The sequence below is a fragment of the Malania oleifera genome, chromosome 4 (genome assembly GCF_029873635.1).
Source record: "Malania oleifera isolate guangnan ecotype guangnan chromosome 4, ASM2987363v1, whole genome shotgun sequence".
Classification (NCBI taxonomy): domain Eukaryota; kingdom Viridiplantae; phylum Streptophyta; class Magnoliopsida; order Santalales; family Ximeniaceae; genus Malania; species Malania oleifera.
The window spans coordinates 110,674,328-110,695,187 of NC_080420.1; the positions used below are offsets into that span (position 1 = coordinate 110,674,328).

The 20,860-nt window shown below is 36.1% G+C and overlaps 1 protein-coding gene across 6 annotated transcripts; it reads right to left on the reverse strand.

Annotated features, from left to right (window-relative positions):
• Positions 1-5,356: 5,356 nt before the first annotated feature.
• On the reverse strand, positions 5,357-20,415 carry LOC131152919 (autophagy-related protein 18h). 6 transcript variants are annotated; one of them, XM_058104880.1, is made up of 10 exons: positions 19,959-20,393; positions 12,256-12,714; positions 11,468-11,911; positions 10,680-10,925; positions 9,800-10,594; positions 9,545-9,720; positions 7,385-7,509; positions 7,259-7,294; positions 6,728-7,096; positions 5,357-5,753 (listed from the first exon to the last, which is right to left on the reverse strand). In XM_058104880.1, exons 1-10 carry the CDS (start codon positions 20,109-20,111, stop codon positions 5,749-5,751), a joined length of 2,808 nt encoding a protein of 935 aa, XP_057960863.1. In that variant the 5' UTR covers positions 20,112-20,393; the 3' UTR covers positions 5,357-5,748. The 6 variants fall into 6 exon arrangements, with proteins under 6 accessions (XP_057960863.1, XP_057960861.1, XP_057960859.1 ...); XM_058104878.1 differs by having other exon boundaries at positions 7,259-7,297; XM_058104876.1 differs by having other exon boundaries at positions 6,728-7,297; positions 19,959-20,415.
• Positions 20,416-20,860: the final 445 nt, after the last annotated feature.

Genomic DNA, 20,860 nt, shown 5'->3' on the forward strand with positions numbered 1-20,860 from the left:
TCATATTTCATTCTTAATGTTTTACTTACTTAGCCTGTATCTCAACATTTAACATATATTTGTACAAAATTTACATTTACTCATGCCACACAATTTAGTAATAAAATTCATACATTACTTGTAAAATAAGCTAACCAACAGTTAACGTTTATATACTGAAAATACCCTTCATTTCTTACATAATTATTCTGAAATTATTTTTCACTTTCATCAGTTCATTTTCGCATATACGTATCTAATAAACAGCCCTAAACTCGGAAAGACATAATTTAAATGGTTGGCATTTTAAACTCATACCGAAACATATACACATATATATAACACAATTCTTTTTCCATTAAATTCATAAAAATTCTGGTTAAATATATATTTTTTCCCTTACCTGATTTCTTGAACTACTCCATTAAGGACCTTAAAAAATACCTGTGACGCTCACCTAGACCCTGAATTAAAAATCCTAATTTCATTAAATCAATCCTAAATAAAATACTATTTTAATATTTCCTAGGGTCATAAATTCCAAATAAATAGTTATACCTTCATATATAACCAATTTACCTAATTTTTCAAATCTCACTCTCGCTTTGGAGCGAGGCCTCGAAAATCTCATTTGGAAATTTACTCACGTCAAAATGATGATGATCACAACTAGTACCCCGTTGTAGTATCTGATCGTCGATTTAACAGTAGATTTAAGGAGAAATTAAAGATTTAGAGAAAATATACCTTTTTCCAAGAGTGGTACCTACGTCTCTCATGATAAATCCGCTCCAGTAGAAATGTCAATAGCGGAGTTAGAAACCCAACGTTACCTTCCGTTTCCCGATCTGCCAAATATTCTCCAAAAAACAAGGAAAAAGAGAGATGAAGACGGAGGAGAGTGACGGGGAGTGGGAGTCTAAGAGAGATGCAGAGAGGCGGCTGAAGAATAAGATGGAAATGGATTTCAATTTTTTTTTTCTTTTCCACACTATTCCTTTTATTTGTCTAATTAATTAATTAATTAATAATTAGTCTTAACTTTTTTTTTCATACTATTTCTTTTTATTTGTTTATTTAATACATTAATTTAATAATGTTTAACTAATTAATTGATTAATATTTTTAATTTTTAATTTTTTTTGGGTTATTACAACACCTTAAACAATACTACTCCTAAAGGTATAATGTGGTTTTCATGATTGTCTATTATGAACATATTTTGGTTAACAACTTTTTTGTCATTGCAATCTTTGATGTTTTTATTTTTAAGTTAATGTGTCGTTTGAGTAGATTTTATGCCTTGAGCTCATAACTTTCATTTATTATTCTTGTAGTTGTTATTAATTAAGATTTTATAAATTTTATGATGAAAATCTCTTGGGATGCATCGCCAAATCTATAACTACTTCAATTGCTCAAATTTGACAAAATTGGTCTTCCTAATTTAAGAGTCTAATGTGCCATTTAGTATTCGTTTCGTTTTCGTTACTTTTCGTTTTTATCTGTTTGTAACTTGTTTTACTGGAACCACGGTATTCCTCCGTCATAAGTGAGGAGTTTTCTAATAAACAAAGGAGGTGTCACCCTCTTTTATTAATAAAAAAAAATTGCTCAAACAATTGAGTTATGTAAGTGTCCTAGCCTAATGTGAGCCGGTAGTTTTATTATACAAGGAGATCAAAATTTAAAAAATTGTTCTAGTTAAAAAAGATATTGAAATCATGTCTATCTATATATATAAAATTAGTAATGTAATTATGATAGTTTTCATTTCTTTTAAAACTTGTCATCCTTAGTAATCCTTTAAAAAAAAAAAAGAAGAAAAAAAAGACTTGTCATTCTTTGATTTTTTTTTTTCTTTTGTCTAGATAAGTGTCCTAATTTTTTATTTATTTATTGCATGAAAATATTTTACTCACAATTGTGTCAAAATTAACATTGATGGGTAATTTTCACAAATTTCATCAGGTTTCTTATAAAAAGCAAGATAAGGCATCATTTTTTTATCGGTACCAACTCTATTGAACTCCAATATAATATGCAATTATCTATGAGATTTTAATTGTTCTAATATTTGATGTTGGGATATTCATGTTGAAAGAGATTGCTAGTTAATTATTATCAACATACTCGGTAAAGTTGAAACTTGTCCTCTCTTTATTAGATTTTTTGTTGGACAGAAATTAGATGTTATTTTTACATAAAAAAGAACGTATTTAGGAACAACATAAACTACATTATAATTTAATCATAAGGGAGTATAGTTATCTGTAGACATACACACAACAAATATATTTAGTCGAATACTAGTGTTTATTACAGTTTGCATACCTTCTGTGTCATCATTTACTTTCCTATTTACCAATTAGTTAATTTTAGAATTGAATATCGACACAGATAATAATTAGTTTGGGTACAATTTAAGTGCGCTCACTAGTAACTAAAAAGCGCTATTCTCTTCTCATGAAGGCGTTAGTAGAAAGGTTTGGTGTTGTCACTAAATGCAAAATGGCTCTTCTTTTACAGTATTGAGCACTCAATCTTGCATAACATTCAAAAGAAGTATTATCACTCCAAACAAAATTCATGTACCAACCCATTTCTATAGGACACACCTACATACAACACACCTTAAATCTCATTAAGTAGGGTTAACTATATGAATTCTTTTTCACCAATTCACGCAATCAAGATCATTTATCCTCAGCTAGCTTAAGAGCTCTTAAATCTCTCCTTACAACCTCATTTCAAGTTATTTTATATCTACCACTACATTTGTAATAGGAACACGCTCATGCGATTTAGATATCTTTATTGTTCATCGAAGAGCATGTAATTGTTGCCAAAAGGAACATCAGAGGTTGATGCAATTATTGTCTCGTGATGATTGCCTTCTAAAAAATATCCCACACAATATTGTTATACAACCAAATTTACCCCATTTCATCACCACTTGTTTTCCAAGTATAGCATTCTTTGTTCTTTTTAAGTTTTCCTCTTTTCCCTATTTGTGTTTTCTTTCTACCATCCTTCCTAGAATGATTCCAAAAAGATGAAGTTGGCCTACTATGGGGGCTGGAGTAATAGTTTTCAGTTCCTGGTGTCTTCAGTGGCTCCCCTTGGGTAGTTGTAGGGTTGCATTTGATGACACATCCTTCTTATTGATTCAGTTTTGCTGTTGATGATTGACTATTTGTCTAAGCTTATGTTGATAAGGCTGCTGTATCTCTGGGGTAGTGAAGTAGGGTTCTCAAGATTCTAATATCTGGATTGATACACTATATCTGCATGTCTGAACTGTAATACCCTCTGTTGATGATGTTGCAGTGTGCAATGGACCATAAATGGTGGTCTGAGGCTTGCTTTCAGATCTGCATAGAGCTGCTGGACTTCTGGTGTGAGAAGTGAGGGTCAGAATGTAAGATGAAGTGATGGTCAGAATGTAAGATGAAGTGATGGGGTCTAAGTGAGGTGCTGCCCTTGGATACTTGGTTGAAGGGATTTGTTCTCTTCTGGATTGGATTCTGATCTATAGTTGATAGTTAGATCAGCTCTAAAAAAAAAAAAAATAAATCCCGATTTCCCCTTTCTATCCTCCCATTTTCATTTCTTTCTTTTTCCTTCTAATCTCTCAATGGGTTTTCGAACTATTATAAGGTGGTTGGAGTTTCTTGAATTCTTGAAATATCCTACTGGAATTCTCTCTGATGGCTTATCCTAGCTTTTGATTGGTTTTCTTCTGGTACATCTACAGAAGATGGAATGATGCATATTTAATGTTTAAATGGTTTCTCCATCAAGGCTTCATGTTATGATTCTCTTTAGAATGTGGATTGATCCTCTGTTATGGTTTGTGACTTTTCTTAGAGGTGATCGAGTTGCTAATCTTCAACTGGTCTCGGTCTTCCTTCTGATTGTGGATTGTGTACCCGGCCTAAGTTGAGGATTGTTGCTTAAGTTTGAGGGCTTTTACTCTCCTTTTTCTTAGAGGGTAGTGTGCAAAAATATATATATATATATATATATATATATATATATATATATATATATATATATATATTTTGTTTCCTTCTTTCCTTTCAATGGGTGTGCAGCCTTTTCTGAAGCAAGAGTCTCTTTGTTTTTGTCTCCTTCTTTTCTCTCAATGGTTTTCGGACTATTATGTGGTTCGGAAATTCTTGGGTTCTTGAGATACCATCTTGGAGTTCTCTCTGGTGGCTTATCCAGGCTTTTGATTGATTTCTTATGGTGCGCCTTCTAGAGATGGAATAAGATATGAGATACGTTCTGATGCAGCTTTTGTGATGGGATGGTATTCTTCAGCAAGGTTTCGAGTTGTTTCTCTAGGGAAAGTGGTTTGAACCTTTGTTAAGGTCTGTGCTGGTGTTAGCTCGAGTGTCTAGGTGGCAATTTGGTCTTCAAGTATCGGCATGGTTAACCTTATGGAGGTGGTTGTGTGCTGTTCTTCAGCTTCGCCTCGGTCTTCTTTATTGTGAATGGTGTTCCCGGGCTAAGTTGTTGATTATTTGGGAATCCTTATGCTTTCATCGTCTTACGGCTTGCTGTTGGAGGGTGCTATGCCTTGATTCATTCTGAAGTGGATATCCATCATCTCATGACACTCTTTGTGGTGATGACTTGAGTTCTATGTTATCTTATTTCCTTTTTGATTGAATTATGGTATTTAGTAATTTTTTATTTCGGTTTGATGGCTTATTACCCCTGGAATGCCCAGGTTTGATGTAATAATGATAAACTTTTGATAGAAGTCTTATTTGGTTTCCTTCCTCGGTATGCCCAGAGCTTCTGTACATATTCATTTGATCAATATAATTTATCATTTACTGATAAAAAAAAAAAAAGAAATTGCAATATCTGAGGGGCACATTGACATGAAAATTCTCATTTAACACTTTCAAATGCATTGCGAGTTGCAAGTTGCCCTTGCAATCCCCCACATGAGAGCCATCCAGTAATCACTACATGTGAACATCCATTCTCCTTAAAAAGAGCAATATAACATTTACATGTCCAGTGCAAGTTGCAACTGTTATTGAGCAGATGGCCCTAAAAGAGATAACTGACAATTATCCAACTACCATGCCATCCCCAAGCCATCGAGCCTGGCACAGAAACCAAGCTGGAATCAGCAACTGCTCGCACAGGCATGACCATACGTTGAGTACCAATATACGGGGTGGGTGCTTCCAAGAACCCATCATTTTGTTCAGATCAGCAGAGGATAAAAACAGATGAGAATATCAACGTCGTTCCACTATTATCATTGCATTCACCAACTCATTTTGAAGCAGGGCATGGCACCGTGACATTCATTCATATATCAGGAGGGAAACCAGGTCAGAGAAGCAAACAATTTGTACAATGAACTGAGCTCTTTTTTTCATTTTCCCCTTTATTTTTTTTTCTCTTTTCATATGAAGAATAAATAATGTTACACAGCATTAAAAGAACAAACCGTCCACACAAATCATTTGTATTTTGTGTTTTAATCTACAACATGTACATGAGAATTAGAGAGGAAGAATTCAAGCATTTGCTCCAGAACACTAGGATGAACAAACATTCGTCACATCTTGTATCAGTCAGCAGTATTTCAATCATTGAAAGCTTGAAACGTAAACTGCCTGCATTTTCACAATTAGGATCTGCGCTCATTATTTGGCTGATCACTGACCTACAATATCTACAGCATACTGGAAAATGCGAGGTCATGAGTTCAGCACCATTCAGACATGAAGGAATACATCAACCTGCAGTGGAAGACGTAACAAGTCAATTCAGTAGCACTGAAAATCAGCAAATAAGATCATACAGCATAGAAACTGCTGCATTATTACTACATACAAAAATTACAGCAATGCCAACAAAATGCCTTTGAAGGAAAAATATGAAACTTGAAACCCTAGAACCTTTGGATATACAAGAAACTCCAAGAATGAAACCATGGTGACAAGGCGACTCATTTTGCAATAACAGTTCAATTTTAGGAGTGCAATGAAACAAAACAGGAAGAGTTCAACCTTCACCCACAAAAAACTTAATTCTTCGAGAATTAAGCTCTCTTTTCTCCAATCCAAAGAAATATGGGTATCGACAAGCATAATCAAATAACATAAATTATTATAGATAATAAACACCACAGCAACATCTTAGACTAGCCATGTGAATGTCCCCCAAAAACCTCTAACATTTATTGCAGAGTCACGAGATGGAAATACGGACTCAAAAAGCCAAATGCATCGAACTGCCACAACATTCAGACTCCCTTGCTTGATTAAATTTGGTTAATGCATCTGAAGGAGCATGCCTAAGCACGTAAAACCCTCGAACCACCACTACATGCATTCCCACAGCTTTCAAGTAACAGTACCAATTAATTGCAGAATTATAAGATGTCTCACAATATCTATTCTTGTATGAAAAATAATAAGGACTCAGATACATCAGATGCATTATGTGCAATGACCTTTCACCTGGTAGAAAAGGATCCATGAGCCTCAACCAATCCAACCAGGGATTGCAAATCCTAATTTTGATTATGAGACCAGATATAATAGTGTCAGTAACTATTACAAATTCATTTTGTGCAAGAAAAACTGATGGGAGTTATGTGCAAGTACTCAAGATGGCTGCAAATGTAAACTTTGACCACATTAATAATGCATAGAAAAATCAAAATTAAATTTACAAAACCCAAATAAAATATGTTTTATGAGTTGCTTACCTTCTTCACAGAAGGCAAACACACCCCCAAGTACATCATCATTATCTCCATCTTCCTCAGATTTTCCCCTATCACAAGGACTGCTACTGCTGTCCACATCTGTGGCAACTTCTGTCAATTCATGGCTTCCATTAAGAGGTGATGCTTTATAATAGCCCTCTTGAAAGAACGGCTCAAAATCTAGTGCATCATGCACTGGCCCCTCCTCAAGAATGTTCATAGTCAAATCAGAACGACTGGAACTTGTGTTTGAAACATCACTGGCTCCAGCACTGTTCGAAGGCTGACTTTCTTTTGCAATAGTTCTTGTGGAAGAAAGAGAACCACTCTTCAAAATGCATTGGCTATTAGCAGAACAACTATCCTCAACTGGAGACACACCAATTATAGACCGTTCAGGAGAGACTGAAACAATATTTCTACTTGGGGAGCTTTGGTTCAGCAAAGGAGCTGCTAAAATAACACTCCCCCTTTTTTCCCCATCATTCTCATTTACAATATGAACAATGGAAGGATGAGAATTCATCTGACCTAAATCAAGCAAATCTTCAGTTGTTTTTGATGAACCTGCTGGAAATGCAAACAATATAACAAATTACATTAGTAGCTCTTTTTATAGAGTCAAATTTATATGAAAAAATCAAATGATAGCCTTACTAGAGTCTGAGTTTTCAACTGAGCCAGATGGCTCCAACTTGGAGTCCGAAATAACAGCATCTTTGGAGGATTTATCTTTAGCACTTTCTTGTTCACATGATGGATATGTTGCTCCAACAAAGCCCCTGCCAAAAGAAAGCCAGCCAAGCGTCTTATTGTATAATGAGCTAAGTGAAGTACCAAAAAAAAGTTAAAGAAACATAACCCCAAAAAACATCTACAGCAACCTAATGATTGACAAACACCACCCCTCACACTCCAAAAAAGGAGAAGGAAAAAAAAAAGCAATGACAACAAAGAAAAGAAAAGGAAGGAGGAACAATAAGGCAAATCAAACCCAGTAGAAATTGCTACTTGGATCTTTAATAGAAATCATTTGGTTAGATATTCCACACACAACTACCTGTGTGCATATGCATAAGTATGCAGGTAAAAACAAAGGTCAGGTCTTCTCTGGCCTCCATAATCTTGTTTGAATTTTGAAAGTTTTCAAATTATTTTCTTTTAACGTAAAAGTGCACATATTTCTACCTATCATTAATCCTTATTGGTATATATAGTAAATGGAGGCAAGTAGGCAACCCAAGTGTTCATGAACTAAGCCACCCTGTTGCACGGCAAATTTAACTCCTGACATTATATATATATATATATATATATAAAGAAACTTATTAGAAAGGGCATAGCGCGCAAGAGGAATAAAACAAAAGGGAAAAAACTGGGAGAACAAAATCCCCCCTATACATCAAAAGTTTAAAAATTACAAATTTAGCAGTCTCAGCCCAAAACCAAACTCAATGCAAAAGAGCCAACCAGTCCCGCTGCATGTCTTCCAAAGAGATGATGTGAAAAAATCCATTTACTGACACCCACAATGACAAAAGATAAGTCACTCTACTCCAAAGCAAGTTATTAGACAGCCACTCCTTTGAAAATTCTAGCATTGCTCTCCCTCCAAAGACACCAATTATAGCCATAATAGAGCATCGCCATAAAGCTTTCCTATCCTTTCCTTTACCAAAACCTCTAAACGTGATGGTGCAAAAGGCCTTCAATGTGGAAAGACAAACCCAGTTCTCACCCAATATACGAAATAATTTATACCAAATAGCCATCATATAAGGACAATGAAGAAACAAATGTGCACAATTTTCTCCACGTAAGCAAAGGACATCCGATGACAAGGCTTTATTGGGTCTTCTCTTCTGAAGCCAGTAATTAGTATTAATTCTTTCAAGTACCACAATCCAAATGAAAGCATTTATTTATCCAACAAGATGATCTCCACTACCCTCTCCCCCACTCGCCCATAAGAAATCCCTCATTAGCTTCTCCAGCCTCCACACCAACCTGACAGGGATTCTAAACAGATAAAGGTAATACAAAGATACAGAAGATAAACAAAGTATGAATGAGGGTAATACAACTCCCAGCATCTATGATTTCAAAGAGTCGTTAAGGGGTCTAGAAAATATCATGTTGAAGAATTGGTGCACTATGTAACTGCATAGACTTACTTTGCCAACATAAAGGAAGCAAAGATTGCCAATAATTAGCTCCCACTGACAGTCCAGCTACTTCATCCAACATTTCCATGACAAGCATGAAATGTCAACTCATTGAACCCTTTCATTTCTTGCCTCTTTTTCACAAATAAACCAATTATGAATACAATTCCAAATACAAGATCAAATGTCAGCTCTATTGCATTCACATTAATCAAGACATGGACTAACATGAAGACAGACAACAAAATAATTGTGCATATAAAAGGAAGCAATCAATCAAACATACACTTCTCCAGCAGATGCCTAAGCATGTCAAAGCTGAGTAAATGTTCAAACAACATACACTTCGTTCATTGGAGTGTCCTTGCTTTCTAAATGGCTTTATTAGTACTATCAGACGTTCCAACTTAAGCTCCATCCAAATATTTACAAACAGAAACCCATCTTGTCCAAAAAAATTCAGTGATAGAAAAATAACAACATCCAATAAAAATGTCAGCTGAAGGATCTACGAGAAGAAAAATAGTTGGTAAAAAAAATATGAAATCCAATGTTTCATACACACCATTGCACTCAAATAGAAAGGAACTTAAATTGTGTTTTAGCATTAGTACAGCTACAGATCTTGAATTCAGGTAACTATGGCAATTACCTTTCAATCCAATTGGAATGGATCCTTCGAAAATGGTCAAAAACAGGCAATAAATCTTTCCGCCGTATTTCAACCTCATGGACAGGAACTTTCTCAATTTCAATTTCTCCACCATTATGATCTTCAGTGAAGTTCAGCTCATTAGCCCCATGAGGACTCATTGTATAAAAGTGGATCTAAAAGATGGAAAAAGATCATAAGCATGGTTAAAAAACATAAACAGAAGCATCTCACAAGTAAAACCCCAACAGGTACCTTAGATTTTTGCCAAATCGGTATCCTCCCAGAGCTGATCTGCACTTCTGCATTGGAGAGATAAATGTGATGTCGCTCATGGGGCTTTACAAAATCTTTATCCCCACCATCATTATCCTCACAATCAGAAGTATCCATGTCTATCTCTGCAGCCTGTCTGCCAAGAGTAATCCCAGCAATACATTCCTCTTTTTCTGGCCAATCTGTTCCTCGGCAAACATCCCACCATTGAACAGGTTCAACTTTCACGTGTAACTCCTCATCCTGCATCTGTGGCAAAGGAGCAGGACCAGTTCTTGAAGCAGTTTCGCCTGGCTCTCCCCACATTGATGGCAAAAGTTTATGTTGAATCACATGACCAGAAGGTGTATAAACCAAGAGGTGCTCCAACACATTGCTCTTTAACTGTGCAGGTTGCAAATCGGAAGGCACAGAACAGTGGAAGACAGCAGTAACAGCACCAGATGGAACATAAACCTTTCCTGCTGCAGAAGATGCAGCATTGCTGACTGTGTGGAGCCACCCAGAAATATTTTTTATTCTGCTCACCACAGAAAGGGTAATTGGTGCTGGTGGAGGTGGAGCAAAAGATTGCTGATTTATCAAGAAAGATGGAGTATGCCACCATGGTAGGGATAAAGCTGGTAAGAGCTTAGGACCATCAACATGAGAACTTTGTATCTGAAGGCCAGCCTCGCCACCAAAAGGAGACAGAACAAAAATATGGCACGTCCCCCTGGATGAAACAATAGCTACCCACTGACTATAATTACTAAAGCAAATGTCTTGTATCACCTGTTAATTTAAAAAATGGAAAACAAAAACCATCAGCAGAAAGAACAGCCAAGTGTTCAGAAACAGCAATAGCAGCAAGACATACAGCTGGTGTCATCCCTCTATGGAGCTTGTACAGGTGCACATGAGAAGAGCTCCAATCATAGATTAAAGTGCCCGATCCATTTTTGGAGCAGGATGGCATGATCCGGAAGATATTTATGTTGTTCCCATGTATTGAGGCAGTAACCAGAAGTGTCCCACTTGGATCAAAACACAAACCAGAAATAGGACTAGTATGTGCCCTAAATTGCGATATAACAGCTCTGGAAACAAGATCTTTGATGACAACCTGCAAAAATTCAAAAGGAGTAAATCCTCAATTTATGCTTAAAATGATACTTGTCCTCATCAGGAGCATAAAACAATCTCAATTGGTATCTGTAACATCCCTTGAGAATCTAGTGCTAGACTCAATCTTTACAGACTTTCACAACTAGGAGCAGAGACATATCTGCAAATGGTGGTGCTTTTTTGCCTCTGCCCCAACACCACAGCAACAAAAAACAAAGCAAAATGTTCAAAATTATATTTAAACTTCATTTTAGGGCATTTAATTAAAAAATAAGGTGGCCACACCAACATAAAGTCATATAATTTGTAAATAAATAAAGAGTCTCAGGTTCTGCCACACTGTTCGATATCTGCTCAGAGAAATATTAGTTATCCCACAAGATTTTGTTCTCATCCCTTGATAATCTAAACTCCTAATGCAAGACCTCATAGCCCAAATGCATTATATTATTATTCCCTTGGAAGCATGTACTGCAACAAATATACAATTTTATTGCAATATTTAAGGGTTATACTTCTGAGGATGAGAAAAAGACTGACCATCCCAGCAGTTTCTGTTTCGGTTGAATGTGCTGTGACCCGACCAACCTTCCAACTTGAATTTGATGATACAGGAGAATTAGAACCATCAGGAAGAAGATCTTGATAGTATTTAGACAAAGTTTTGTAGCCCATATCACCCAGATTGATTAACCCTGCCGCCAACTGCTTACTAGATTCCATGGCATAACGGGCCACCAAATTTCCACTGCTAGGTGAAGTTGATGGACTGACACCTGGAGAAGGAGTAAGACTTTGTGGACTTAAGCGGCCTGTGTTTGAGAACAGTGGGTTGTTGGAAGCATAAGCTAACCACCTGGAACCCACAGCCATTGGACCATAGCCAATGTTAACTCCAGCACTTCCTTGGCCTCCCAACTGCGGTACAGGATATGTAAGGACACTAAATTTGTTCTCAAGTGTGAGAGCATCAAAGCAATAGATCTGCCAGCCAGAAAATATTAAAAACAAAAAACAAAAAGAGCATTAGCCAGGTTGAAGTTGTTTAGACCAGTTTCAAACTTATTCAAACCAAACACAAATGATCATTCTTTTGTTGATTAAAACAAATATTGTTAAAAATTCATATCAAAAACATTGATGGTAACAACCATTCAATACATCTCATTCATTACAAGATATCACCAACTAAGAGCACATAGCAAACAAAATGAAGTGGATGTGCAACATGGCTAGGTTTTGACAAAAAAGATAAAGACTTCTGCTGTAAGATAATGGAATTCCAACAATCAATAGTAAATAAATAGCGAATATAAGCTACTGCTTACTTGTGCTGCAAGACCCACAGCTACTACTTGAGGACTGCATCTAACCATATATACAGTTGACCGAAATCTCAGAACATGAACATAACTATGGGACCTTAGCGAGTAAAACCTAACAGCTGTAGGAGAGTTGAGAAAGTTTCCTGTTTTAGGCTCAATGTAACCATCTCTAACCAACCCATCTCTCCCACCATGCATTTGACCTGAGTCATTTGTGTCATCAACTGCAACAACCAAGAGCAAAGGATGTGATGCTCTAAATCCTTCACAACCTTCAGACTTTGCTGGGGTCGGCTGAATCTGTAAGAATGTCACTGGATCATCACGCCTTGAAACCAGTTCACTGACATTAGAGGCATCTTCAACATCAAGTACTTGAAATCCATTGGAATAACCAAGCAAGAGAACATGCTTGAAGGAAGATGGACCAAGCTCTAGCCTGTCAAAGCAAGCCCATAGTACCTGTTTGGATGAAAAACTGAGATTACACTAGCACACATGACTAAAAGATTGTAAACAATGCACACACCTATATGCCACATGATTAAAAGTTATAAGCAATGTACACACATAAGCATAATACTAGAATCAATAAAAGCATAGTACAATGCAACAATATAAGGGTCTTCATTCATTCACCTATCTTATATGCCAATAGCAGAACATGAACATTTGCTTAACTACATTCCATATATATATGTTACAAATAATAGCTACAAGCATAAATTCTGCCCTTCATCTGGCTTAGATGAAAATAATCTTACTCAAGGCATGTAATGTCATCTATACCCTCCCTATTTCTTTTGGGTCATCATCTGCTCCTTTTCACATCTTCAACTGACATTCAAAAAAATCATCCTTTCAATAATGTAAATAAAGATTCAGCTAGCACATAGGTCCAAAAAAATAAGTTGTAGAAGCAAAAGAAACAATTATGCTGGCTAGATCTAATGTCAAGTCTGTTTATAGTTGTGGCCCTTTGTTGGTTTGGTTGAATCATATGTAAAGAGACCAAGGATTCAAACAGTCTCTGCCTATAAGTTTGACATGTAATAATCAAGCTGCTAAGTGTATTGCTTCTAATCCGCTGTTTCATTAGAGGACAATGAACATTGAAGTTTATTATCATTTTGTTCCAGAAACAGGTGATGCAGAACATCGCATGTTAAATCTGAAGATCATGATCAAATGGCTAATTTGTTTACCAAACTTTTGGGTGTTCTAAAGTGAGTTATATTGGTGATGAACTCTGCATGCTCCACCTTGACAGGGAGTCTTACAAATAAGGGTAATTATGAATACTTGGTGAGAGTAATTTTGCATTTTCCCCTCCACATTAGGGCAAATAAACAGTGAAAATAAGAGCACCCAACTTTAACAATATCATTGGGTTTGTGCAAAATTTTTGCAGCCAATAGAGCATGGAAATGGCCCATCAAGAATGATAAATGAAGCCTTTTGTTTTGGTTTGGCATGGATACAAATATTCACTTAATCACTTCACTGCCGCGCTCCCAAAAATTCTTTAAAATGTGTGGGTGACAAAGCCCATTAGTATCTTCTTCTTGGACATTTCTTCACCATTATTCAAATTTTGAACCCAGTACACGCAACCATTAATTTAGATTCTTTCATTTTATGTCAATTAGACATGTGTCCCCTAACTGTTCTGATAACTGCAAAAACCATCCATCGCATTTTGAAAGTAATCGTGACATCCCAAAAAATTCTAAATTTCCTCTCATGCCTACTTTCAGTTAATATATAACAAAAAGAAAGAAATAATGTCAGCAACTTAAAAGGATAATTTCGCCTAAACCTACATTCCTCTAGTGCAATTTAAGTAGTTCTTTTGTGGAAATTTGGAGTATATTGTCTTTCAAAACGAAATTAGCAGCAAAAATTTTCTTTTCAATTGTAATTCTGGGCACCATTTTCTCAACCATGTTTGCCAGTACCATATCAAAGGGGAGGTAATTAGAAGATATAATGAATCTAATGGGAGGTAAATATTATTTTTTAAGCATGTTCCTGCAAGCACGAGATAAGCAAGAGGAGGTCACCGTAATTTTCCCTTCCTTTTCCTTCTGCATAGAGAAATAAATCATGTGCACCCATATGCAAGACTAGAATAGCAAAATATCTATATTCGAAGCATTTTTTACTTCAGTATATTAAAAAATATATATTCTGTTCTTTACTTCGGTTAGATAAAAAAAAAAGGTACAATACAAAAAGAAAGAAATAGTAATGAGTATAAAAAGGAGGACGTTAGATCAGAAGAGAAAGAAAAAACACAATAAAAATTACAACAAAAACTCAAACCAACAAAGCCAACCACTCCCGCTAAAAAGTTGAGAAACCATTCCCACTAAATATAGCCAAAAGAAAAAACCCATAAGAAAGCAAGGAAGACAATCATGTCATAAAGCAAATGAAGGAGAATAGAATGATCACTGAAAACACGAGAATTCCTCTCCAACCAAATTACCCCAACATCATATAGATTGCACATTGCCACAATCTTCCAGCATTCTTATTCCTTATGCATTTCGAAGCCTCTAAAAGAAAACAACAAGAAAGCCTCTGATGAACTTGGACACAACCAATTCACCAAATAGGAAACATTGACACTCCTAGAAGCCTGAAACATCGATGTCCAACACATGTCAGATATGGACACTAGTCCAACACTCCCCAACACATATCCAACAAGTGTCGAAAATTAATTTTTTATTTTATTTTTGCACGGATGAGACATTTCTTGACAGGAACCTCTGAACACTTCTTGCACCAAGAAGCAATGTCTTGTTGCCCCTTCAATTGTGTCAACAACCACCCCCCCCCCCCCCCCGGGCGGTTTTTCCCAAAAAAAACAGAGAGAATTTAGAGACTAAGAGCCAAAAGGCATTTTGACATTGGAGTGGTAGCACCTTCGGTACCCTAGCGTCACTATGCTTCCATTGTAGAGCACCCATAGACTTCACAACATCCCAGAATCCCCCCCCCCCCCCCCTTCTAAAGCCATCCCAAGTTTGGCGCTCTATCTTAATCAGTTTTCTTTTTAATATAAATTTTTGGATGAGCCATGTTCATTGCCCACCATCATCCATGCCCTTGAATTGTTCCTTTGTTGTTGGACCAATATTCTATAATGTCAATGTAGTTGATGATTGTGTAAGTCTAGATCATAAAATGTGTGATATAGGACTAGATTGTAAAATGTGATGGATCCTTTAGACCCAATTTGGAGGCCTATTTCAAAGATAAGGGTCAATGGATTATTGGATCCTAAACCCAAATGTGCTAAGTTAATTGGTGGTTTATTATGCGTGTTAAGTTTGCTTGTAGCAGGATGGTTTATTGTGCATGCTAAGTTTGCTTGTAGTAGGATTATGTATTTTGGGGGCTTCTTTATAATATTTTTGTATTTTAGAGGTGTGTTTGTATAGGGGTGGGTATATGTGTAACTTCTTGTATTATAGGCATTCTTAAAATTTGTGTGCAATCCACGTAGGAGATGGTTATTGATGAATTTGAATTGAGAAGTGAATGTGAGCTTCACCCCAATTGGATCTCTTTCCTCTCCTCTCCTGTTCCCTCTTCCTTCTTGTTCTTCCATTCCCATTCTCTCCTAATTTCTTCCAATTTCTCTCATTGTTGTAATTCTTTGATGATGTCCTAATTTAATGTGTAACGATAATTTAAATTTGCATGACTGGTGCTTATATTTCTTTTTAAACCAAAATTACCTTAATACAGGCCTAAATAGATATATTTTTATATGAATGAATTAATGGATCCCTGCTATGTTGTATTCTCATTTTTTTCTGAAGAGTCGTATCGTCGTGCCAATATTGGGTCATATCATGTCTCATGTCAACCTGCACCTTTGCAGCAAATTATTGGAGGTAACTCTATTCAAGCTGGTTAACCAAACAAAAATGTTGACCTTTGAGGATGCTTTGGCTTTCCACATATGATTAACAAAAGGAAAGGGATTAGAGGATTGAATACAATTGTGAATAAAAGGATTTATAAAATGACACTTTAAAAACCTTCCAAAGCCCAGATTCAAAAATTCTTTCTAGACCAAGGCTGAAAAATTAAGTAACAAAGGAAGTCCTCTAGCCTCCCAACCATTAAGGCTTCTTAAAGAAAAGAAACTTCAATGAAACAAAATCCCCATCAAGAACCCCCTCCCCCTACAGAGAGAGAGAGAGAGAGAGATCAGAAGCATAGTGAACATTAGAAAGGCGAAAAAGAGAAGAGAAAGCAACACACACACAAAAATTAAATTTAAAAAAAAAAAAAATTACTCCCCTGCCCAAATATCCTCCTCAAAAGTAAACCCCAGAGACATTTCCCCCACCCTGTATCTAATAGATGGAAAGAATATGAGTGAAACCTGTGAAATGAATTTCAAAGGGCTTCCATGAGTAGCCCTACAGCCAATTATAGCATTGAATCATCCCACCCATTTACCTGCAAGCCAAATTCACCTTTAGTCACCCTTTGCAGAAGAGAGTTAACATCTAACGATAAACGCCATGACCATTCCCTCAATATAGTGATGTTCTTGGGCACCAAGTTACCAAGATCCAGCCCTCCTTCGGTCTTAGACCTACATACTACATCCTAACTTACTAAATAAGCTCTCCTCTCACTAACCCATGACCAAAGATAATTCCTTGTCACAGGCTGCAATATCTTCATCCATAAAAAATATGTATATCTTCCTTTATAACTCCACATTGTCTTGCAAAATGGTTGTCTCTATCAATTAGCACGCAGACAAACCACAAGCCTTCACAATTTTTTAGCAAGTCAAAATGAAGACAAATCACAAGCCTTCACAATTCAAATGCCACAAATAAAATATTCTGAAATTCTAGAATGCTTAGACATGAGAAAAAATTTATGGCTCTTATAAGCCACCAATGTACACTCACAAAGATGGCTTGATTTTCTTTCTCCAGAATTATTTTTCAAGCCCTTATATGGAGAATTTTTTTACCCATTTGTTTAAAATTTAAATGATAAAATGTATACAGAGGCAAACTATTAATGCTTCACTGACAGGTGCCAGGACTTTCAAGTCAAAAACTACCTACCCTCATGATATGAATAAACACAGCTGATTCTATGATAAAAAAAAATATCAAAATTTGCGTCATCATCTAGAAATGCCATTTGAAAGGCTAACAATCACAGCCTAGATCGACAGAGTAATTCTAGCTGAAGGTTATCTACAGAGGATTTGTTCATCAAATTTTCATCCCAACCCTCACCTAAAAATTTCAAACTTAACCCATTGTTTATAGTATACCATACCTACTCTAATTAGTTGTTGTCTTAAGTCTTAAATATTAACAAGATGCAATGCCAATTTAAAGTAGTTTTTTCTTTTCCTGAGTTTTAGAAATTAATTGTGGTGAATCAAACAGTTCTATTATATCCCACTTCATTCATCATGCACCAGGTCACTGAGTCTCACTCATTAGAAGCCATAACTGCAGGGGGTTTAAATTTGAACCATATTAAATGTGGGGCCCAAAAAAACTCGCTAGGATATGTTCTCATTCTTCTGCAACTGCCAGTTATGGGTAAATTTATAATAATATACTTCTAAATGAATCATTTGCATCTTAAAACATGTTAACCAAAGCATCAACTTACATGTGTTAGAATTATAACTGTTTCCCATTAAGTGCTCTATAACTTCTTTTGGTTTTTCCTAGCTATCTTTGGATCACTTAAATAACCACCACTTTCCACAGATTGATGATCTCTGTAAGCTTAGAATACTGCATCAATGTGATGAAATTCAACTAAAACATGAGAGTTCCAGGCTCTCATGGAGTGAGTTTAACCATCCAATTTGGTCCAGCTGCTTTTAAAAAAATAAAAAAAAAAAGTCATGAATATCTCAACTTTACATATTTTTACCTATTCTACTAATCATAAAGAGTTGGTCAAAGAAAATGAGAAAACCAAAGGTTTTAATTCAATTACAAATCCTACCTCAACATAATTACTTTTGAAAAAAAAAACATCCATCTACAAAAATATCCACTTGGAAACCTGCAAGGGGGTGTCAATTAGAAAATTAACCAAAACAACTTTGACAACACACATTCATGCATCTGCATGAACATGCACGCAATGATATACATAACGCACATAAACAACAGAGAAAGAAAAGATGAACTCAGATAGAGAGAAGCATTGCACTCAAGCATATGTTCGCAAATTCTACAACCACAATTCAAAAGAAAACATTGCAAAAGAACAGGTCAATTTATGAAAACAACGCATTGAGGCAAATAAGATTTGTTTCTAAACCATCAAGATTTTATTTTCCAATTCAACCCAGTGGTCTGATTCACAATGAAGTACAGAAAAAATGAGCCCACCAGACTTGTTTAACTTAAAATGAAAGGATAATGATTTAAATTATTTAAAAAAAAACTTAATGAGCAACAATATTGCCAAAACTACAAGGTAAGAATTGCATATTAAGAAAGAAGAAGAACACAAAAGATATTCTGAAGCCAATTCACATTGATATTTCATCTCCCCAAATCACTTACCTACCTGTAAAAACCAGCTACTTGCACAAAACTAGTGTAGCACTTGTTCAAGGTTGTAGTACAAAAGAGGACAGGTTATAGGTTACTTAAATCTCCAGTATCTAATATTCCTCAAGATCTACATTTTTATTTACAAAGTGCACCATTTTACCTCTATTTTGGCATTGTTTATGGTGCACTGCTCTCAATATTAGCAAATGCATGATGCCCTTTTAGTTTCTCATTGGTCATACAGGAATTCATGTTTATTTCAATTGTCATGCTTATGCCCCCACGCAAACCCCTAAAGAAGAACACCTCGGGAGCCAAAAAAAAAAGGTATTTCTACAATTTCAGCCTCTACAATTGGAACTCATCCTTGGATTGCTGCAAGCTCATTATACAACAAGGGTAGCTAGCTGGTGAAAAAGCACAGGCTGAGGGAAAAAGCAAGCATGAACCCTTTCTACTACATCTATCACAAGCATCTCTTGAATGATAAAAATATGCAAACTTCTTCTTTGCCCAAGATAGTGCATCATAACCGAAGTAAAACATCAGGAGAAGCACCACTATGAGAAGGTAAAGCAGCTAATGATTTTTTATAACTGAAATTACTGCAACTCGAGCCATAAGCTTTTTCTTATTTTTGAGAGATGTTGAAAACAGCCAAAAATTCCCACATTATGTCAAATTTCTTGAAACTAAAACGCCCTCCACAAGGGAAAAGCAGTAACCAGTGCGTACTGTTTTGTTTTGGTGGGCAAAAATAAATTCAAAAAAAAAAAATCGTGATCACTAACTGCACCAGTTAATTGTTTCATTCTAATGTAACTGGAAGAAAACTATAGATCACGTCATTTCCATCCCTTCGTCTTCTTAACAAATCAAAACTTCATTAATTCATTTTCTTAAATCACTGCCCCAAATTCTAACCACCAACCACAGCTGAACCCAATAGAACAAACGCCCTTAGCTGATCAAGTCCTTGTCTCTCAAATCCAAAAAACGCAGTTCAAAATTTCAAAGCTCCCTTCCCTCTCACCTCCTTTCTTTCATTTTCCTCAAAACTCACATCAACCAAGCACAGTTTAAACTAATTCGGGGGGAAAAAATCACAAGAGCTTAAGGCACCTGGTCTTTGCGATGCTCCGAGTCGCCGGAGATGGAGCCGGCGACGGAGGCGCTGGCGGAGCGGACGTTGGTGGAGACGGTCTTGATACAGGAAGAAATGAACTTGAAAGAGTTGGGGATAAAGCCATTGGTCTTGGTCTTGTGGTTCTTCATTCTATTACGCTTGTATAAGAAGTCGCTGCGGTCGCTGTTCGATTACCCACAACACCGGGAGGTGCTCCCCCGCAGGCGGCGAACATCGCCGGTCAGTGGCGATCGTAGAGAGCGCTGAGTGAGTCGCCGGAATCTGACGCACGCGGCCAGGGTTCGGTGGTGGAAGGCTCCTTTGACCTTAAAGAGACGGTTCCTCTCCCCCCTCCCTCTCTCTCTCTCTTTCTCTCCGAGGCTTTGTTTAGACTCTAATTGCAGCGCAAGCAAGGTTTGGTGAATATCGGAGACAGGCTTTCCGGTTTGTGGAAAAATTAATAATCAATAATATTTTTAATTTATAATAGTTAATTATCTAATTTATAATTTATGATAATTATAAATATCTCATAGTTAATTATCTCATTGCATAGCCTCCCTATAACAAATTATTAATTTTAAAATTAATTCATTTATCCTTTCATGAAAACATTTAATGCAATAAGTAAAGGCACCTGGTCAACATTTAATGCAATAAGTAAAGGCACCTGGTCAACTTTATAGTATTAGCATTTTCGTTTATAAGTTATCAATATTTTGTTGTACGATAGCATTTTTCATATATATAGAACCTATTTACACACATTTTTACGTAAAAATGACCTTATTAAGGATGCCGAAACAACATAATAGAACTGGAACGTAAATTTATATGGTTCTACAATTGTATAGAAATTCTTTTCCACCTCTTAATTCTCGAAATTAGCAATCTTCCA